This window comes from Prionailurus bengalensis, chromosome B1, assembly GCF_016509475.1.
Source record: "Prionailurus bengalensis isolate Pbe53 chromosome B1, Fcat_Pben_1.1_paternal_pri, whole genome shotgun sequence".
Taxonomy (NCBI): Eukaryota; Metazoa; Chordata; class Mammalia; order Carnivora; family Felidae; genus Prionailurus; species Prionailurus bengalensis.
In genome coordinates, this window is record NC_057344.1 from 201,398,026 (window position 1) to 201,420,765 (window position 22,740).

Consider the following 22,740-nt stretch of genomic DNA (forward strand, 5'->3'; position numbering starts at 1 on the left):
TGAAAGCCTGTGGAGTCCAGGACCCCACACCCCAGCCCTGGGCCTCCCTCGTCTGACAGCCTGTGGAGGCCAGGCCCCCCACACCCCAGCCCTGGGCCTCCCTCGTCTGACAGCCTGTGGAGGCCAGGCCCCCCACACCCCAGCCCTGGGCCTCCCTCGTCTGACAGCCTGTGGAGGCCAGGCCCCCCACACCCCAGCCCTGGGCCTCCCTCATCTGACAGCCTGTGGAGGCCAGGCCCCCCACACCCCAGCCCTGGGGCCTCCCTCATCTGACAGCTGCTGACTCCTGTGCGAAGCAGGTTCCTCCTGTGTGTCCTCTGAGGTCCTGGTCACTCCCACTGAGGCCCCTGCATGCAGCTGTGTCCAGGCTCTAACCCAAGGCTCCTCTGATTCCAGGGGATGGGAACCACCCTGAGGAATGCCAGCTGATCTGTTCCTCTGGGAGCTGATGTCAGGGTGGTTTATGTGCATTCCAGCTTTAAAAACTCAAACTTCGAAAGTGTCATAGTGTGAGCTGTCAGCCAGGCCAGCAGGAACCCACGTCAGCCAGCTGACCGTCACCATCCGCTAATCCTGGCCCAAGATGACAGGAGTCAGATTTGCCACTAAAGCACTTCTTCCAGTCTCCCCAGCCCTGCGCACCCATGGGACCTTAATACTTCTGTTATCCTGGTCGCCTGTTATTCTGTTATCTCCTTCGGGTGTGTGATCACCCAGGGACAGTGCCTCATCTTTCCACCCTCAGCAAGCACCCAGAGCAGGCAGTCGGTAAAAGTTGGGAAGCGAGTGAGTGTGTGAGTGAATGAGTTCGTCAATGAGGAAGTTAATGAATGAGTTAGTGAGTGAGAGAATGAGTGAGTTAATGAATGACTGTGAGGGTGAGTGAGTGAATGAATGAGTGGGTGAGTGAGAGAATGAATGAGTGGGTGAGTGAGAGAATGAGTGAGCTAGTGAGTTGATGAATGAGTGAGTTAATGAAAGAGTGTGAGGGTGAGTGAGTGAATGAGTGGGTGAGCTCATGAATGAGTGGGTGAGTGAGTGAATGAATGAATGTGTGGGTGAGTGAGTGAATGAGTAAGTTAACACATGAGTGACTGAGTGAATGAGTGAATGAATGAGTTTTGAATGAGTGAGTTAATGAACGAATGGGTGAATGAGTGAGTGACTGAGTGAATGAGTTTGTGAGCGAGTGAGTTAATGAATGAGTGACCGAGTAATGAATGAATTAATAATGAATGAGTGAATGAATGAGTGAGTTAGCTAATGAGTGAGTGACTGAGTGAATGAATGAGTTAACGAGTGAGTGAGCACTCCTACGGTTTGCAAACTTCGGAGGTAGATAAAAACCAAATGTACGGAATAGCTAGACAGCAGGCAAGGGGAAATTCCTCGTAGAAGGGTCCCAGAACGCACATAAAGGAATGACGCGACTTATCGGTTTGTAACCAGTAATGAGTCCAGGAACCTGGGTCCCGGGCAATGGCGGATGCCAACAGCACACAAGGAGAGGCAGCCAGACACACGCCCTCCGGAAGGAAGAGCACGATCCTACCTGTAAGAGTCTAGGGGCAAAGCCCAGCTGAGCCTGGACCCTGCCTGACCTCCAGGTCCAGGGGCCAATTCGAGGACACACACAGGACACAGCACCACGGGGACACCACCGGCAAGAGCCTGTGTGGGAGACTGAAGGACAAGCCACCTGCTTCTGCCAACAGCACATTCCAAGAAAACTAAGATGAGAAGAGTTTAAAAACAATCCCACAAGTGCCCATTGATGGAAGAATGGACAAACACGATATGTCCACCCAGCAGAACGTGACTCATCCTTGAAGAGGAAGGGCTTTCTACCGCACGCGACAACATGGATGAACCTTGCAGACACGGCCACAAAGCGCAAACACAGTGCGATTCCATTTACGGGACATCCCCAGAGTAGTCAGATTCGTGGACAGAAAGCAGATGGCGGGTGCTGGGGGCCGGGGAGGCAATGGGGTGGGAGGAGGGAGTATTTCACAGAGACAGAGCTTCAGTTTGGGAAGATGAGAAAGTTCCGGAGACGGATGGCGAGAGATGGTTGTACGACAGTGTGAATACTTATTGGTTAAAATGCTAAATGTTACCACAAAAAAAGACACACCGGGAAATCACAGTTTAAGGACCTTATCTAGATCCTGATCCCAACAAACTGCAAAAAAACAATTTTACCTATTAACTGATGAGACAATTGGCAACTTGAAGACTGATTGGGTGTTTGATGAAATCAAGGGATTGTTTATTTGAGGTATGATGGCTTTGTAAAATATTTATGAATTCAGTGATAAACTGTCTAGTTTTACTTGAAAGTAATACATGTGAGAAGTGGGTGCTGTACAGATGAAACGAGATTGTTCTGGAACAGACCAGTGTTGAAGCTGACTGACGTCTACGTAGCGGCTCCTTTTGTTATTCTGTCTCCTTTCTGAGCGCTTGTATTTTCTCGTAAAAACGGTGTTTTCCGAAATGATGCCAATGAATTTCTCTGTTCAGATGAGCATGTTCACAAAATGCAAATGTCCCTCGACACTAGCAGCCATTCAGCGCATAGCATGAAATAGTCACACCAGCTGACTGTCCTAGCCACAGTACAGCAGAGCCACCTGCACCCAGGGTATGACCGCTCTGATGGACGGGGGAGGGCGAGGGTTAAGAAGCAGGGCAAAACTGGAGTGGGAAGCTGAAGCCAACCGACTCGCACATTCATTCCACAAACACGGAGCCCCCAGCGTGTGCCAGTCAGTGTTTCAGGCACTGGGAATATGTCCGCAGGACAACCAGTCCTTGTTGGGGTTGGTAACAAGTGGTCGGGTCCTGGATGTATTCTGAGTATCTGAGGACCCACGCACACACATATGCACACACGCACACCCATGTGCACATGCACAGAGGAGCAAGAAGGAGAGAGAGAGAAGGAGAACGGAAGTTAAGCTTTCCGGCTTTCCCTGCGGCACTGATTTCCTGAAGCAAGCTGCCGGGAGCCGGCGAGCTCACGCCTCAGAATCCTAGCGAAGCTGGCAAGGAGCCAGGGCACCTCTGATGGTTGGACACAGAGTAGGACTAAACACACAGGCATGGTGACATCTGTCCAGAAAGCAGTGAGGCCAGGGGTCCCTGCTCCCAGGCCACTCGGCCTGGTGACCCCACCCCAGCTGACCTGGGACGGCGGGCAGCCGGCCCTTGCCACCCCAGGAGGCCGTGGGGAAAACATTCCCAGCTTCCTAAAAGATCCAGTGCACGAGATAAAGGCGCCTGGCCCCTCTGAGGACTTGATTCCGTTTTCCTCTTCTGGATGTCTCGGTTCAGATCCGTTTGGCAGACCGGAAGGAAAGCCAAGCGTTGCCAGGAGGCAGACTGGGCAGGAAGGAGCCGGTCGGAGGCGGGAACAGCCGGGCAGGCCCTCCAGCGGGGACACTGAGGCCCACAGCGGGGCTGTGTGCACCAGGGGGCCCTCCACCCCTCACTCCGCTTGGGGCACATGGATGTCCCTGGCGAATTTTGGATTTTGCTCAAAACAGTTTATGTCAACATAAAGATAGTCAAAGAACAGCAGAGGAGGAAGGCAGTGGACACAAAGTCACCGCTGTCCCCTGTGATGGCCACTCTGCACAGGTGGTCACCTCCCGCCCTGACCGCTGAACCGCACAGGACGCGCTCAAGTCCTGCTGCGAGGGGGTGGCGGGTTGGGGTTTCTGACCGGTTCGTCCGCCTGCCGCGTGAGCTTGTAACTCGGGGGAGGGGGCGGGGGGGCGTATTTCCTCACCCTGTGGATGTTCAACCTGTTCCCGCGACTCATTTTGACTGTTCTGAGCAGAGGGGTCAAGAGGCTTCGCTGCTCTGTGTGCCCTCCTCCGTGCCGCGGAGGACCAGGCCCAGGTGGCGGGAGGAGGGATTCTGAGAATCCCAAGGAGGACACGGTGGCAGGGGGAGCCGGCCCGAACCCAGCTCGCAGCCCGAACCCAGCCTGGCTGGCCGCAGCCAAGTCAACCTGCAGACCCGAGAGCGTGAGAATCGATGTTCCAGGAGGCTGAACTCGGGCTGGTTTATGATGCCGTAATGGCGACGCTTCGGCCAATGAGCACAGAGAAGGTAAGTGACTCACCTGGGCACACCATGTATCGGGAAGCAGCCCTGGGAGTGGGCCCAGGCCCCTTGGCTCCGGGTCCAGTGCTCCGTCTCTCCCCTCAGCTTGGTGCTGGGGCAGAGGAGCCCTTAAGCTCCTGACACAGGACTGAGGACGCAGGGCTCAGCCTACGTGGGGGTAAAGGGAGGAATCAGTGGCCTTGGTCTCTTCAGACAGGCACTTGGCAAGGAGAGGGTAAGGGTGGATTTCACCTCTTTTTGCCCCTGGCCAGATGCTTTGTTCAGTACACCACCTGAACAACCAGACACAGCAGCCCTGGAAGAGTGGGGAGGGTGGCTGGCTGGCTGGTTCCTGCTACCTGACAGCGGGCCCCCTCCCCCACCCCCAGCAGGTATTCTCTGACCCAGCGCTGCCTACCTGGAACCCAGGACAGCAAAAACACAACAGGCCCGCAGTAACGGCTCGTACCCAATAACGAACCATGGTTAACGACTGGGGGGGGGGGGGGGGGAGGGGTTGGCTACTCGAGGCCACTGGGACTGAACCCATCAGCTTCTGTCTGCAGGCTTCCCCTTGTGCGTGTTAGTGGAAGAGATAAGTTCTTGGGTCTGGCCCAGCATGAGGCAAACCCCGGGGCACCCCCGTCCTGGAGATGGGGACGAGGGAAGCAGCAGCATCTGGAGGCAGTGAGAGCCCAGCTCCCCCTCCACGCACCCCTCTCCCCACCCCCCAGCCTTGCACCTGCGTCCCAGCCCCAGCAGACAGAGATGCCGGTCCTGAAGCTCAGCCCCAGTGGGTCTGGGAGCCCAGGAGAGCACTTAGCTGAGATTTATAGCCGAGGAGAGAATTGCTGCGTGTGTGTGTGTGTGTGTGTGTGTGTGTGTGTGTGTGGTGGACGGGGAGGATGGGAGGGGGATTAGCTCCTGGCAGGCAATCCAGCACGGAGCCCCCTGAGCTGGGCACTGCCGCAGAGGGGAAGGGCTTTGGAGGATGGCAGGGAGTTCTGTGCCCCACAAGCAGAGTAGATGTAGAACACGGCCGAAGCTTCTCCACGGGTCGCATCCCTAAAGGGCAACTTACACTGCTCAGCCCAGGGAGCCGTGAGAACCCCACAAAGCCTGGCGTGGCCAAGGGAGAGGCAGGGCACGGCTTCAACTAGAGGCGCCTTCCCTCCCCAAGGTTGTGGAGGCGTGTCACCAGGGACACGAGTCGCCATTTGTCCTGGCGACAGTCTAGAGACCCTCAGGAGGCCTGCCCTCCGGGCTCAGAGCTGCAAGAAACGTTCTCCAAACCTGTTTCCTTTTATTGGAAAGTCAGCGCGGGACAGCCCATGCCACTCCCCTTTTTTGCCTCGGCTACCAGGAAGCTCAGAACTCACTTTTCCATTCAGTTGGGTATGGGTATGGCTATGGGTACCTACCCACAGCCTCAGGGCCCAGAATAATTATTCTGTCCTACTCTCTCTTCACCTATGATTTGACCCTAAGGTTTCATGCTTCTGCAACACACATTCTTTTTCTCGTATCTATGCCTTTTTTTTTTAGGTCTAACTCCTCCCTAGAAGCAGACAGTAACACATGCAGCATGCAGGGAGGGTGGGTTACAAGGGTACAGACGTGAGGACCTGCGTGCCCGGTTGGAAAGAAAGCTGATTTCAGGGTCAGAGCCCTACAGACGGGGACTCAAATCCTGGCTCTAGCAGTCTGGGCCTCAGTTTTCTCAGCTTCAAAATGGGCACGAAGCCCTTCCCTCGCTGGCTGGACAGCGAGAAGGTCCAGAGACACGGCGCCGGCCTGGAGCCACAGGGGCGCCGTGCCCAGGGTGACGACGGATCAGGGGCGCTGTGTGCTGTTGACTCCCGCAACGGGCAGCTTGACACTGTCCCCTGACTTGCGCAGGTGAGGAATTTAATGACAGCAGAAATCATCACAGCTTACACAGTGAGGGGACTCTGGACTTTGTAAGTGTAAGTGTCCCCATTTTATAGATAAGAACACTGAGGCCCAGAGGCGCTAAACTTGCCCGAGGCCATACAGAGAGGCCGCGGCTGGCAGGCAAGCAGAACTCGGGGCTGGAGCCGGCCCTGATCCATCACGGAGCTGCTGCCATGGGCTCGAAGGGGGAAGGGGGAGCCCGGGAACTCATTTCACACGCCACACAGTGAGTTCTTTGTTGGTGAAGTGCTTCCTCTGCCTGACAGCGGCTGCTGGCTTTCTAGGTGAAGGGGTGCTGACAGGCTGTGCTTTAGGAAGCCATCAATACCGCCAACAGCTAAGGATCAGGCTCCTAGCCTCTACCCAGGCCTTCCAGAATACACTCCCTGAGGTGGATTCTGCTATTTGCATCCTTTTCCGGGGAAGGAGACAGAGGCACAGAGAGGTTAAGAAGCTTGCTCAAGGTCACGCGGTTGCCGGGGAGCAGAGCCAGGGTTATGGCGCGAGTAGACTAGCGCTCTCTCTCTCTCTCTCTCTAAGCTTCTACGGCCCATGTTAGATTTGTTAGTTTTAAAAGGGTCCAAAGGAAGAAAAAGGACACACTCGAGCAGCAGAAGTGAGCACTCTTCCAGATAAATAAACAGGGACTTTCAGGAAATGGAAGGAAGTCAGCTGCCCCTGGCCGTCTCCGGAAGGATCCCGGCAAGGAGACCCTCCGCTCTCTGGGAAGGCAGAGCAATAGAAAGGCCCAGAGACCCCGGAAGGGGGTGCACCGCTTCGCGCTGGGGTGGCGAGGGCCAGTGCAAGGCCTCAGCCCGCGGGGACCGGGTGGCCGCTTTCGGGACTAAATTTACAAGCCGGTCTGCTGCGGCCCCGGAAAGCTCGGCTGCGTCACCACACGCGGGGCCCAAGCGGCAGTGAGACCGCATTCCGGTCTCTTTTGCCACCTGCCCCCCCACCCCCAATCGGCTTTCGGTCCTGAGCACTGGCTGGGCCGCATCACCAGGCCGCCCTCTCTCCTGCTCTGCCTCCCAGGACTCTCATCCTTTCTGGTTTTCAAAAATCCGGTGCAGAGACAACACATCGGACGGGCGTCCGTACTCGCCACGGTGCTCGAGGGCCTTTTCTCAGCGCTCGGGGTGTGTGAACTCACTGGTCCCTCAGACCCTCCCTGGGAGGCAGGCTTCCCCATTTGACAGACGAGAAAACTGAGGCACAGAGCAGTGAGCTGAAGCAGGGTGTGGGCCGAGCTCCTGAGCGCCAGCAAAAAAGGGAGGGAAAGAGGGGCGCGCAGGGACGGGGCGTGTGTCACAGACATCAGACCCCGGCAAGGCTCCGGCGTGGTGAGACTGTGTTCAGAGTGATGCCACTTCCTTTTCACAGGAGGAAACCCAGCCTCCGGGGCTGTGGATGCAGGTGTCGGCACCACCTGCTGCGTGGGGTCGTCTGCCTGGGGCCCTCCGGCCACCTCCGGCTTCCTAGGCCCCTGCCGGGCGTCGACCCTGGGACCTGGGGTGCCAGCCACCGGGCACGGAGCCCAGCGCACAGCGTGGCTCAGAAACCCTAGGTCCCTTCCTGCCAGCCCCACCCAGGCCACCACCTCTGCTCTGGGGACCGTATCGCCCCTCATGGCTCAGCCCGAACGCCACCTTCTCTGCTCCCCGCTGCCTCTAGCTGCCTGCTGCCTTGTCGTCATCCGTCCCCGGTGTCCAGATCCCAGCTCCCCAGCCCTGAGGTCACTCCCACCACACATCGCGTCCCACCCAGGCTGTGAGCGTCTGCAGGATGGAAACCCAGACGGTCCCTCATTGGGTCAGGAAGGAAACACCTGCTTACAAACTCTCACGTCCCCACTCAGGAGCTCCCCGGTGAGGGCGAGGGCCCCCTCTGTCTAGCTCACCACCTCCAACCACGCCGGGCACACGGTAGGGGCTGGAAGGTAGATGCTGAATTGGAAGAACATGGCAGGGCTGCGGGCAACCAGGACCCCCAAGCCTTGCAAGTGGGACCTCCCCGGGGTGGGGAGGGGGGCGGGCAGTAGGCTGTGCTTCGAGCCAGGTGTATGTGCGAGCATTTGCACCACGGCACCGGCTTGAACGGCAACAGATCACAAACGACGCAGACGTCCGTCAAAAGAGGACGGGTAGAAACCACGCGTGCAAACAACGCAACTGTTGAAACGCGAAGGCGAAACGTATGTTCTGATGCAGCACAGACACCAAGATAGAGTCGATGGAAAGGCCCCGGGGGCAGGACGGTACGGAGCGCCTCCCTCGGGGCACAGAGGTGCGTGTCCCCGGGCCACTGCTTACAGCACGCCAGCATCTCCAGAGGGATTCGTAAGAAATCCCTCCTTGGCACCTCGGGGCGCCTGGGGGGCTCAGCCGGTTAAGCATCCGACTCTTTATGTCGGCTCAGGTCATGATCTCACGGTTTGTGGGTTCAAGCCCCGCTGGGCTCTGAGCTGACAGCTCACAGCCTGCTTGGGATTCTCTCTCCCTCCCTCTCTGCCCCTCCTCCGATCATCCTCCCCCCCCCCCTCAAAAATAAATAAACTTAAGAAAAAAGAAACTGGGACCTGTTGGCCCCCGGGGAAGGGAGAGGAAAAGGAAGAAGCTGGCCCTGTGCACACTTCTGCGCCTTCCAGATTTTGAAGAATGAAAATGTCTTACTTGTACCAAATGCATATGTTCAATAAAACGAGAGAATCCCAGCACGATTGCAGAAAAAGGCAGCACCTTCCTTCTGGCAACTTCGACCCCAGGATTACAGAAAGACAAGTACGTCCACCCTGCTTCCTACCCGCCCCCCCCGACTGCACCTCAGGCCTTTGCGCACGTGGCTGCCGCCTCCCTCCGGGGCTGACCCCTGCTCATCTCCAGGACCCGTCACAGTTGGCACTTCCTCCAGGAAGTCCTCGCTGACCCTTCGCTGCTTAAGCGGTTCTGTGCCCCCCGGCCCGGCGCTCGCCCCGCTGCACCTGGCCCGTGCCAGGAGGTCTTGGTCCGCCCGCACATCTGCCCGCCAGGGGCCTGAAGGATGGAAGCCTGGAACGAGGCCCCTGTGACCCAGCTCCCGGCCCTTCACCCGCCCCAGCAGGTGCCCCAGGAAGTGTCTGCTGAGCAGAACCTCTTCCACTAGAGGAAAATGCCTCCCCGGAGGGCAGGACAATGAATCAGGCGGCCGGGAGAGACACGCACTCAACATTCCCTGCAGCTTGGACATGGGCCAGGCCAACACTCTCATCTGATTTGCTTAAGAGCCCGGGTGGGGCCCTTTTGCGGGAGTGAGGGGTGGGGGTGGGTGGGGAGTGCATTACCTCGCTCGGGCTCAGGGCTTCCGTTCTGCAGAGCCTGGGCAGGCAGTCCCAAAGAAGGTCACCGTGGCTGCTTATGGACAGCCCTCTGACAAATTGTTTTCTGCCGCGGCAGCCGGGCCGGTCCATCTGGTCGCTCCCCGGAGGCCTCGGGTCACTCACAGTGCGGTTCCCAGTGTGGGGGGTGGCCTGACCCCAGCTTCTGCGTGCCGGGTTCCTGCCTGACCCCACTCTGCCGCCCCAGCTGGTGCAGCCTCCGCCCCGGGGGCATCTGACCAGACTGGGCGCTGGCCACATCGGGCCCAGCGAGGGGGTGGCCCCTTCCCAGGGCTGGGGTCTATGGTGGAGGTGAAGAAAATGCCAGAGTCCTTCATCCGCCATCGCAAATGCACCCCCAGGGAGTCACAGCCCCAAGCAACGACCCGGCTTGAGGCGACAGAAGTGCCAGCCCCAGGCCGGTTAATAAGTGGTTTCTGGCTTCGGAAGATGATTTATTATGGAATCACCGTGTTATGCTACAAAGATTGCCTTGGCTTCCTTTAATGGATTTTCCCCAGTCGCCTCTCCGCCGAGGCCCAGGCTATGAGAAGCGGGAGGTGGAGCGCTCATGTGACAGGCGGCAGGGCCCCCGAACCCGGGGGGAGCGTCCTGGAGATCAGGGGTGACCTCGAGAGCATCCGGCCGGCTTAGCAGTGAGGTTCGGCTGGCTGTTGCCCGGCCTCACCTGGCTCGTCCCTCCTCTTCCTCGTAGTCCCAGTGCCCAAAGCTGACGGCGTTGTCCCAAAATAAAGGTGGAGAAAGGGCCCAAAGAGAGGTCCCACACCGACGTGAGAGACCAGCTGTATAGGATGCCACACGGCTGGCAATTCCGTGGCTGGCATTGGTGGCCGGAATGGCAGTAATTGCAACAGTGTTTTCCAACATCGGGGGTTCCTTGAGCACCTGATGGGGACGCACGGTTGCCAGGAGGTCCTGGGGGATACGGACCGACCGCATCTTCTTTGTTCCTGGCCTCACATGGCAGTTAGCGCTGAATGCGCACTGAACAAATGGATGGGTGGGTCCGTTGGCAAATCAGCGCAAGGACAGGTGGATGGATGTGATGACCCATCACGCAGCCCCTTGGGTTCATCACGGTGGCGGCAGCTCAGGGTGTTGTCGCTGGCTCGATGGCCCTGCTTTTCTTATGAACCAATGGCTCCCCCGGGTTCCCTCAAAATAAATCCGTTGGTTTCTGTCACTGCCGCGTGGTCAGGTGTATCAGATGTGAACGTTACGGGAGGCCAGGGGAAGGGTAGATGGGACCTCCCTGCACTTCCCAATATTTAAAGTTCAACCGCATTCAAGTAAAATCTACACGTTTGCCTGCTGTCCCGGAGCCCCAGGTCTCTGGTCCCGATATCTCCTTGGCCCGAAGTGACAAGACATTCGAGGGGGGAACGGAACCGGACAGGTAACCCTGACCTTTCCCTCAACCCTTCACCAGTCCCTTTCCAGAGACAGAGATGGTGTCTCTGATTGGTGAGCCGGGGGACAGGATCTGGGCATGAGTGGTGCAAGGCCCCTTGATTCTTTTGTTGGGCGGCTTGCCCTCAGGATAGATGCATTTTCTTCACTCCTGAGTCCTACACCCAGGTCAGGGCGTAAGTCCTATTCTCAGGGGGAAAGAGAGGGGTGCAGGATGGGATGAGGCAGGAATCCCTCGTAGCTGGCTGGGCCAGGGGCTGCTTTGCACACGTCTTTAATGACACGCACAAAGTTCAGTTCCATGCCTCGGGGCCTTTGCACGTGCTGTTCCCTTTGACTGCAACACCCTTCCCTACCTCACCTGTGTGTTGAACACCTCAGTGGGCCCAGGGGCTCTGCTCAGCCATCCCCTCCTGAATGACCTCCATTTTCTGAGGCCGGGAAGAAAGGGCCTTTACCTTCGTCTCACCACAACTCACAGCATTTTTAATGAGCTACATGGTGCATGGTTCATACGTGTGTCTCCCATTGCCCCGTAAGCAACCTGAGGCAGGGACCAGAGTTGGCTCACCTCCCTCCCCCTCACATTATACTTCCTGGCATTCGCTGGATGTCAGCAAATGTTGGTTGAACGAATGGGCCTTATTAGAAAGTTCCGATGGGTTTTAATGCCTTAACATGTAAAATATATAATGACTTAAATCAAACATTTCATCTAGTAGACAAAACTCTTTTCACACACGGGGAGGGGCCCCAAGGACAGGAAAATAACAACACAGGTCTCTGTGGCTGTCAATGTTAGGAGCTGATAGACCAGTTCAGGGGTTCCCAACCCTGGCGCTGTTGACATCTGGGCTGGATTACCTGTGTTCTAGGACACTGCCTTGTGCATCGTGGGATGTTTAACAGCATCCCCGGCCTCTACCCACTAGATGCCGGGAGCGGCTTCCCAGTTAGGACCATAGAAAATGTCTCCGGACGTTGCCAATTTTTTCCCCGGTTGGGAAAAATCACGCCCAGTTGAGAACCACCGGACCAGTCTTTCAATAGGTTTTGGTACGGTAAATATTCCCTTTGCTGCCTTGACAAAGCTCTCGGAATGTGTCGGGCACAGTCGAGTATTTCTCCCAAGCTCCGACGAGCAGCACAGACCCCCGAGCCAGAGGCAAAACCACTTGCCACCGAATGAGGGCTTTGATTGCTACCAATTCCTTAAAGCCGTGTCTGAAGGCTCGGCTTCAAATATTTATGGAGTCTATGAAACGGCCCCGGAGCGTGAGCGCTTCTATTAAATTTATAACTCCAGCGGTGATCGATGGACCTGGGCATTGCTGCGAATGCTTTGTGTGAGCTCTTTGTGGAAAGCCAGGATCCTCGCAGGACTCAGGAGCTCAGAGGGTGGCGGGGGGTCATCGGCACGGAGGACGGGACAGGACAGCCCGCCTTCTCCCCGCGGGCGTCGCGCAGGGCACGCGGGCTCCACGGCGGCTGCAGCCGGACACGGACACGCTCCGGGACCAGGCGTCGGCCCTGAGGGCGGGGGAAGCTGGAGGCAAGAGCAGAATGAAATGGTCTCTGCCTCTCCAAGCTCGTAAAAGCCCCCTCATCCCACACTTATCCAGGGAAGAGACGGCAACAGGAAGGAACATTTGTGGAGGCTTTGTGTGCCCGGCACGAGTGCTCCCCCTGCACCGCTCACGTCCTCCTATACAGCTCAACGAGGCACACGATGCCTTCACGGTGCGGCAGGGGAGGAACAGGGGCTGGGGGGTGGTCCTCACCACGTCATCCAGCAGGTGTCTGCTAGGACAATCACTGATGGTGTCCCCATAGAGCGGGGACGTTTCTTGTTTGCAGGGACGAGAGATGGCGAGTGTCCCATCAAACGGCAATCGATGTCGACTGGCTGCCGACCTCATGCCGGGCACTGCCCACGGCTCTTGTCACCGAGCTGGTTCACCTGTTTCCACTGAGCCCTCCCACCAGGCTGTCATCAGGCCCGCATGACCGATGGGGAAACAGGTGCCTGTTTCAGAGACCCTAAATAGCTCACCTAAATCTATGCAGCTGCTGAGCCCAAGCCCACCTGCCCTCAAAGCCCCACCCACTCTTTCTGGAGCTCCACCCTCCCCTATCACACGCATGTCAGCCCTCCATGCCCAGCATCCACAGTTATCGAGCACCTTCCCCGCAAATGACGGAAGGAAGGATCCCCATGCTGGGCAGTGTCAGTCCTACTTATGTCTCTGCTCAGTCCTCTGGCAGAGGGCCTCAGCACTCAGACGGGCAGAAGGGAGCAAACTTCTCCCGTGCCCTCGGGAGGCCGTGACCAGTGGGTGGCGTGGCACACGCAGTTCCACTGATGGCTGAGAAAGGCACAGCCAGGAAGGAGAGGAAATGCCGGTCATCGGGCGCTGGCCCGTGTGCCCCGCCTGGACCGGCCCCTCCCCCAGGGTGCTCCCCCCCCAGCGGCACAGGCAGGCCAAAAAAACGTGCAGGTCCGCTGCCGAATCAGTGCCGGAAGAGAGGCCCACGCACCCGCCAGTGGAGCACCCGGGAGGGGAGCACTGACCGTACACTGAGGGGCAGGAAGGCCTCCTGGAGGAGGTGGTGTCTGAGCCAGACTTTCGAGAAGGAGCAGGATTCTGCTGTTAAAAGCTGAAGGTCATTGCACGTAGAGTAACGTGCAATCAGCCACTTAAGGAATCTGCGCTTGTCGATGATAATAGTTTAAACCTCATGAAACCGCAGATTCTGTCGCGAGAAGGTAGGACGATATCTCCTACGGTTCAGCCTATGGCAGTGAACATTTCTGGAGCTCCTATGATGTGCCGGGTATCATGCTAAGCAATGTATACATATTGACTCACGGCCACACAGCTAACAGGAGGCAGAGGCAGGATTTGAGCCCAGGTCGCTCAACCCCTAGGCCTGCAACGTTCACCCCTACAGCCGGCTGTCACACACAGGACAGATGAAGGGTCTTCAGTGGGGCAGTGGCATGACCAGTCTGTGACACAGGGACAGACATTGCCTCCATCACCAAAGGTTTACCAGCCTTCTTGGGATATTTGCGTGTATTTCCAGGCCCTCCCTGCTTTCTTTCTCTTTTCTTTCCTCTAAGCTCGACCATAAAATAATAGAATTGTGACATGTGACAAATTTAGCTACTGCCCTTCAACAATGACCTCGTTTTGCTGCTAGGTCACTGATCCCCTAGTGTAGTTATTTAACAAACTCATTTTCACCACAGGAAGCCCTTCCCCTCGAGCCAGCCCGGATCTATGGCTCGCAATCTGTTGTCCCACAAGGCAATGGGCTCTCTGCTTCTTGACGCCCTGCACAGCGGAGCAGGATGCAGCCTGCGTGGGGTGGGGTGGGGGGACCAGGTGCCCCGTGACCTTCTAGAGAAAGAGCCCACCAGCCCCTCGCTCTGATTCTGCATCCCACAGGCCCTTGAGGGGGCCCCCTGTGGGCCAGGTGCTCGCAAAGCAGGGGAACAAAAATGCTTGTACCGACATCCCATCATCTCGCTGCAGAGTCAGGCCAACATCCCACGGATTTGTCACTGCGTCCAATGGAGAAAGCGTGTTTAATGGTGGCATTCGATGTGCATGGCAATGACTCTGAAGAAAGCTAAAGAACAATACGGAAACTTGGAGCACCTTCTGGTTCACTCATTCTTTCGTTCATTCATTCAGTTTATGCTCTGCGCATTTCCTCAAGTTTCTGGCCAGCACCACCTAGCGCACGCCCTCGCGGGGTTTTTCTCACCCTGAACTCCAGGCTGGGCCGTGCAGGGGGCAGGAGAGACTGTTCCCATCCCTCCCGTGAAGGCTTCTCACCGTCTGGCCACGCAGCAGCCGCAGCCCCAGCTCCAGAGCCAGGCTGCCTGGGTGGGACCCCAGCTCTGCTGCCTATGAACTGTGTGACCCAGGGTCGGCTATATACCTCCTCTGTGCCTCGTCTTTTCTCACAGATAAAGGGGGCGAATTCTGATACCTATTTTGTAAGCCCCTCGTGAGGACTGGAAGAGCCAGTGCATTGCACACGGCGAGCAGGCATTCAGGAAGGGGGCGGGGGGCTTCTTTCCCACTGTTACTCTCATCATCATCATCACCAGGGGGCACCTGGGTGGCTCAGTTGGTTAAACATCCGACTTCAGCTCAGGTCATGATCTCACAGTTCATGGGTTCGAGCCCCACGTCAGGCTGTGTGCTGACAGCTCGGAGTCTGGAGCCTGCTTTGGATTCTGTGTCTCCCTCTCTCTCTCTGTCACTCCCCTGCTTACACACACATTCTCTCTCTCTGGGTCCTTCAAAAATGAATAAATAAATAAACAAAACATTACAAGATTTTTAACATCATCACTGGGATCTCTAAGACCCCTCTCTACACCTTCTTACTTCCTGCCACAGCCACGTTTAACTGCCCGCAATGCCCCTGACACCTGAGGAGCATTGACCCCTCAGTCTTTGCGGGTCCTGTTTCCTTTTTCTAGAATGCCTTCTATTGCTTGGGATAAGCCAGGCCAAAGGTCAAAAGTCAGAGGAAATTTTCCTAGGAAAAGATCAAAGCTGGGAAAAAAACAAAAAAAAAACAACAAAAAAAGTACTCATTCTTAGGTAATAAACCTGTAGATGAGTAATTTAAAATTAAAGTCACCAGTCAGGGGAAAAAAATGTTTAAGAAGGTCACCAATAGGGGCGCCTGGGTGGCTCAGTTGGTTAAGCATCCAACGTTTGATTTCGGCTCAGGTCATGATTTCACGGTTCGAGAGATTGAGCCCCGCATCAGCTCTGTGCTGACAGTGTGGAGCCTGCTTGGGATTCTCTCTCTCTGCCCCTCCCCCCACTTGCTTTCTCTCTCTCTCTCTCTCTCTCTCTCTCTCTCTCTCAAAAATAAATAAATGAAATTTTAAAAATAAATGAAGGCCAGTAACAATAGCTGTCATTTATTGACCACCTCTCGTGTACCAAGCAGTATAGCAAGCATGTTATGTGTGTGCTTTCATTGAACTGTCCTAACAATTCTAAGAGGTAAATACTGTCTCCATTTTTTAGATAAAAAAATTAATGTAATCATGGAGGCAGGAGAGATGCCACGCGAATGACGGGTGGAAGGAAATCACCAATAGGCTGAGATGAAATGCTAAGAATAAGATCAGATTCCTCCTGAGTAATGGCGACTTTCTTCTTCTCCTGAGCATCTCTCTTGTTCACATACTTATTCAGCCCTGTTTACCTGATTTTGTGATCATACTAGCAGTTGGAAGTATCATCCCCATGTTACACACAAGGAAGCAGAGACACAGACACAGTAAATCCTCTGCCCAACATCACGCTGAATTACAGTTGTGATTTGAACTCAAGCCCGTCAGACTTCACATCTCATCAGTAAAATATGTTCTCTCTGAGAAAAGAGGGGGCTGCTGTGGCTCTACTTGGTTAGGACATTTTGGACCGAACCTCTGGTAAATACTAGAAAAGCTGGACAGAACAGAACATACCTTCTATTTAAACCATCTGAGAGCTACGGAGATGGGCAGGATCTGAGGAACTAAAGCTGAAAACAGGAGAGAAGCCGGGAGTCATTGGCATGGCCGTGGAGGCCATACTTCCCTCCAGGTGAGAGGCTACGGTAACAGTGGCAGTTGTGATGCAGAAGGCTAAGCAAGGCTTTTCCCAGCCTCATGGGACTGACAAGGGCCACGGGCAAAAGATGTTGGTAAACACTACAGTCTTCTGGTCAGGACGCCAAGGGCTATGCCCAAGGAGTGAGAGTGAACGGGAAGGAAAACAGAACTCGTAAGTGCTGAAACCATCTCTGAACCAGGTTATGATGTGAGGAATGGCCTGAGCCCGGCCTAGCCACCTGTCACAAGCAAAAGGAAGCGTGCTCTGGATGAAGACAATACACTATGAGGCAGAACCCCAAATTATACCTTTAGGTTTTGACTCATGATGTCTAGCACTCAGGGAAAAATAACCAGACACAGAACACATGACTTGACCAAAACCACAAATTAAATGGTAGATAATAGATAGAGACTAGGAAGGGAAACCAAGGGGTTTCTGTGGTGCTGGTGTTTTTCTAGTTCTCAACCTGGTGATGGCTTTTGGGGTGTCCCTCCATGATAATTCATTGATCTGTACACTTACAATCTGTGCCATTTTCCTTATGTGTGTTATAGTCTTGATAAAAACAAAAGTTTATCGAAGAAATTAGATGACTGACGTCCTCTCACCTTTGGTGAATCCGGTCTAGCCGTGTTCTGTGCTGGCCACTCAGCCTCGGGAACAGGCCAGGACTCTGAATGCAAAGGTCTTTGGATGATGACACTGTCTGTTTTGGGCTTCGGGAGGTATTTCTGAGCTAGAAAAGAGTATTTTCAGTCAAGCCTCAAACCAGAAATCTACTCTAAAAATCACACGTCTCTGAGCCTTGGAATAACCTTTTCCATTCTCTTTCATTCCCAGATCCCCACGTACCCATGACAGAGGCCCTCTCGGATGCCCACAAACCCTTGAGTGCCTTATCCACACCCCTCTGATGGTCCCATCATGGCTATGGGTATCCTAGAAAACTACCTGCCCTCGTCAGCTTTCTTTCCTTGGCTGTCAGCTCGTTCAACACAGGGACCACCACCTCTGCAAGCTGACCCATTTTTGTAAACCCTGAGATACACCCCCTGGGTCTGGTACCCAGTAGCCTTCTGGAAATGTTTAAGGAACAAGTAACTCAATCAATTGAGCACATTTCTGAGGACGCTGAGCCCCCAGAAGGAAGGACACTTGCACAAATTAGTGGCAGATGAAGGGCCAAGTGGAATTCATGCCCTTCCAACTGTGAAAACAGATGCCAACTCAGACTGCTAGGAGGACACGACAGCACAGAGGGCAGGCCCATCCTGACCGGACAAAGACCAAGAAAAGATCTCTCTTTTTGGGTCAGGCAGTAAGACACTCCTGAGAAAGGTCATATTATCCTCCTTTAAAAGCTAAGACTCTGGGGCTCAGAGAGGCTAATTAACTCATCCAAGATTACACAGCTGGTAAGCACAAGACCCTGTAATAAGAATTGCTAGATAAGCAGATCTCAAGAGCAACCCACTCACCTGCAGGAATGCCATCCGTGCTTTCTCTGTGTTTCTTTTTTTTTTAATGTTTATTTATTTATTTTGAGAGAGATAGAAAGCGTGCTAGGGAGGGGCAGAGAGAAAGGGACACGGAGAACCCCAAGCAGGCTCCACGCTGTCAGCATGGAGCCCGATGTAGGGCTTGAACTCAAGAACCGGGAGGTCATGACCTGAGCCAATGATCACGGCTTAGCTGCCTGAGCCACCCCGGCCGGTGCCCCACTTTCTCCACGTTTCCGCTGAGCATCCGATGTGAACAGAATGCTAAACGAATCCCTTCCCCCATGCTGAGAGCATGCTGCACTTAGCCAGGGAAATCCTATCTGCCCAGGTAGCATCTGAGTTTCCTTTTTAGGAATAAACAGAGCAGAGGCACCTGGGTGGCGCAGTCTGTTAAGCGTCTGGCTTCGGCTCAGGTCAGGATCTCGCGGTTTGTGGGTTCGAGCCCCGCGTCAGGCTCTGGGCTGATGGCTCGGAGCCTGGAGCTGCTTCGGATTCTGTGTCTCCCTCTCTCTCTGCCCCTCCCCCGCTCACACTCTGTCTCTCTCAAAAATAAATAAACATTAACACAAATTTAAAAATAATCATAATAAACAGAACAAAAGCAATCAGCCGCTGCCATCTTTCTATGTAACCGCTGCGAGCATCTGAGTTTATCCGCCCGCTTAAGTTGCTACTCATACAGATGATGTGCTTCCATAGCCCTATCCCTGCAATCATCCAGTGCACTCCATTCCCCATCTCATATACGATATTCTCCTAAATTTTTAAACGACAGGGCTCATCGACAATGCTGGAGGGCCCCCCCCCCCCTCCACAGAGCTTTTCATTATCAGAAACGCCAGGGCATGAATACACCTGTCCATTGAGTGTTTCCACACAGAGAATTATTTCCTTAGGATGAACTTCCAGGAGCGAAACCACAGGGCTGAGGAGACCGGCCACTTCTGTGGAGTGTTTCTCGTCCCGTGTTCTCCTTACACTGGGGAGCGAGAAGGCAGGGCCAAGTAGGGCAGGAGGGGGAGACGGCGGGGCTGGTTCCTCACAGCCTGCACTTGACCCTGGCCCACCTGTCAGATGGTCCCGGCGTCTGAGCACACAGGTATCGCTAATTGAAAATCGCACTGACCTCTTACAGCTGCTGCCGTCTCAGACTCGACATCCAGGTGGTGGCTGGTCTGGAAGAAAAGACGCGTCAGCAGTTATTCTGCGTGGTCCAGGAGAGCAAGCCTCCCGCGGATGGCTGCAACTGGGAGGAAGCAGGTCATGTGCTGCCCACCCCCTCCTCCCGCGCAAAGCACATTCTCCGGTCAGAGCCACCCCTCCCCCCTCTGCCCGTGACCCTCGGAGGAGTCCAGAATCTGCTCTTAGGGAATACAGGTGCAGGAAAGCAATTGCATTTTCTCTACTCAGATTAAATCTCCAAACGGAGACTGTGATTAATGTGTTTTAGAAACTGCTGTGAAAAGTGGGGGGGAGGAAATGAGGGAGGCTGGACGGCAAAGTTTCCAGGAGAGATGTTCTGCCTCCACGGAGGTCCTGCCAGACCTTGCACCGGCCGACTGCTGAGCTGCCCCGGGGTCCCTGGCTCAGTCACCCAGGAACCCAGGTCGGGCTTGAACTGGAGTCCCCCGCGCCACCGTGTAGACCGGGTGCCTGTCCTCCTGGGTCCCACGACCGCGCAGGGTCTACAAGAGGTGGTGTGGCAGAGTTGGCTAGCTGGTGTGTCCCGACTGGTTTAACAAGAGCAGGGCTGGACCTTCAAGGCAGGTCAGATTCCAGACCAGCAGCCCAGACCTTGCCTCCTCTTGGGCGTTTCTGGCGGGGCAGGGGCCCGTGTGCGGTGTCACTGTGATATCTCGCTTCCCCGTCACTGTGTTCTCCAGGTAGTTACATCAGCTGGCCCCCTGCCTGAAGACCCCTGCCCTTTCTCTCTTTCTCTGGCGAACTTCTATGTATATGTCACAACCCAACGAAATGTCCCCTCCGGTAGGAAGTCTTCCCTGATTTCACCCACCTGCTTCTCACATAGCCCCTCCGGGCTGTGCCGTGACAAGGGACTCTTTTGTCCCCTCGAAAATGGATTGACCAACCCAGCGACGGATACACAAGGGCACAGATTATGGCTTGACCATCTTGACCGGTCCCCACTTACTGGAGCCTTCTGTATTAGAAACGCTGCCTCTTCTTCCGCTCACGGGGTGCTGTGCTCATATCCCCGGGGACACTGCGTGTCCTCCGGCACCATCACGGCTCGCAGCCCTGTGCCCGCCCACATCCAGCTCTCCGGGGCCCAGACGGCCTTCGCTCCACTTTTCTGGCTACTACAACCCCTCTGTATCCCTCCAGGCCTGGTGTGTGTGCCGCCTCCTCCAGGAAGCATACTCCCCATCAAGTCCCTCTCTCCTCTCTCCACACGTTTACTGTCCCTCGCACCAGCCTCCCAGGGGGGCCCGTTCGATGGCGACTCCTTCGCCACGAGAACGAGGTCTCATTGACCTTCGTGTCCAGAGTAGCCTCAGACCCATCCCACCGACGGCCAGGGGGCAGCCTATGATCGGGGAGCCACAGATCCTCCTTCCCTTCCTGCCCCTCATTCTTCCCACCGGCCTGGACAGGCTCAGGGCCGGGCACCGCCACGCGGAATCCTGGCTCTGCCGCCTCCTTGGTCTCGGCCAAGCAAGACACCCCAGACCCTGAGCCGTGCTGCTTCCATCTGCAGAATGGAGGCGCTCACGTGTTCCTGGCGGGGGCTTGTCGGAACGCGAGGAGAGTGGACGTCTACGAAACGCTCCACACAGGGTAGCGGACTACCGTTCGCCCTGTGGGCGCCGCTCCCCTCCCTCCCCCACGTAAACTTTGGGGGGCCATATTCTAAATTTCATAAAAGGCAAGAGCTAAAGGGAAAATAATTTCCTGGATCCTTGGAGGCCCAGGCCTGGGGGTCGCCGATTTAATGAATTAGGGGAGTTAGGGCTCTGAGCCCCGCTGCTGCTTGTGAAGATGCGATTGCTTTTCTGGAAGCCCGTCTATAGATCTCGCTGACGATGCCCAGAGGAGAGCAAGGAGGTGGAGGAAAAGGCGAGCGCGGGGCAAGAGGAAGCAAAGGTAGCAGCCCCCTTGCTGGTCGCCTGCCCCCGCCCAGGGCTGCGGTGTAGACAGCTCCCCACTGCTGGAATGCCCAAGCCCCGACCTCCGCCCGGGGACCCCGGTGCTCTCTGAGTGCCTGTACGTGACAGCTCGTGTGGCCATTTGACACGAGGTCTTACTGAAGCCTCACAGAGCCCGGTGGAGGGACCGCAGCCCCCTGGCCTAAGGGAACAGGCAGCTTAGGAAGGTGAGGGGGGAGCACCATGGTCACAGGCCGGCAATTCTTCGGGGTCTGGGGCGTGTCCGTCTGCCTGGTACGAACGTGCGGGGAGAAAATACAGTGGCCCCCGAGTCCCGGAACTGCTGGGTGCCAGGCAGGCCCCACTCATCAAGTTCTCTGATGGGACCTACCATTTGTTGAGCTGACAGCAGGCCAGACCCTGGGGGAGGTGGTTCAGGCTCAGGCAGGAGGGCGTGCCTGCACCCTAACCAGGGCCGTCTCCGGGGTGAGGCCTGGCACCCCTTCCCCAGCTCCCCCCTCCCACCAAGGGCATCTGCCCCCAAGGAGGGGATGACACCTGAATAGAAACCACAAAGAAAGGTAGTGCCTCATTCTTGGCTTGGGAATGTCAACAGCCTAGGTCCTGGCAGAAGCCGGGGAGAAAACAGGTGTCCTGGGACTGGGGGCGGGGGACGCTGCCCACTTAAGCCAAGCTTGAGGGGTGGGTGGAATTGAGGCCCCCGCCCCCACCTCCCAGAGAGGTTTTCAGGAATCCAAAAGAGGGAAGGAACCTGCCTTCCCCTTGCTCCCACCTCCGGGTACAGGCAGGGAGGTGGCGAGACCCCCGTGGTGCCCGCTGAAAGATGGTGGGGAAGCTGGCCGAGCTGGCCTCAGGGAAATGCCCCACTTTAGAAACAGTGCCCGAGCTGAGCTGGAGGAAAGACACCGGGGCACGTGCAAGGCCAGACATGCCAAGGGCCAGCACAGCACCCCTATGTGATGGTATTCAGAGGGCGCCTTTGGGAGGTGATCAGGGCCTAAGGAGGGAGCCCTCGGGATGGGATTAGCGCCCTTGTAACCAGAGACACGGGAGAGCTTGCCTCTGTGGGGACACAGCGAGAAGGCAGCTGTCTGCAACCAGCAGACTACTTGGAGCCTCAGTGGCCTCCCTAAAAACGCAGGCTTTGGGAGGAGGAAATGAGTGAATGGAAAACGCTGGCAAGGGGGAGGGCTGAGTCTCGGCCAGCATCCCCACGGCTAGCGGATAAAGGACTGGCCTGTCTGGTGGGGCCCGTCCGGGTGGGCCCCACCCCAGCCCCCAGCCCCCAGCCCCGTCCTCCGTCAGACCTTTGCATTTAGTGGGAGCCTCTTCCCGAGGCCAGGGGCCAGACCACCTGAGCCTCCAGGGTCCAGGCCCTCCCGGGATGCTTCCGGGAGCACGGCCGGGCCTCAGTGCTCCCTCTGCCCTGGCACATCCCACCCCGAGCCCACCCGTGTCTCCCCAGCCAGCTGGGCAGCGCCCCCAGGCTGCAAGCCAGAGCCCAAAGCCTCCACGGGGTATCTGTGTTCTCTGAATGAGAGGCAGCGCCCGTCAAACCCACCCCCTGCCCGGCCGCCAGCAACACTCTGCCCTAGTTGCCTGGCCCTCGGTCCTCCCAGCCCAAGTCACTGGCTGTT

The 22,740-nt window shown here is 56.2% G+C and overlaps 1 protein-coding gene across 1 annotated transcript in view; it reads right to left on the reverse strand.

The window, feature by feature from the left end:
- CB1H4orf50 (chromosome B1 C4orf50 homolog) overlaps positions 1–22,740 on the reverse strand; it is a 107,702-nt gene that overhangs the window by 46,943 nt on the left and 38,019 nt on the right. The window contains exons 10-11 of the mRNA XM_043557002.1: positions 19,102–19,150; positions 17,082–17,209 (exon numbers count right to left, since the gene is read on the reverse strand). Coding sequence (XP_043412937.1) covers positions 17,082–17,209; positions 19,102–19,150 — 177 coding nt within the window. The remainder of the gene's footprint in view (positions 1–17,081; positions 17,210–19,101; positions 19,151–22,740) is intronic.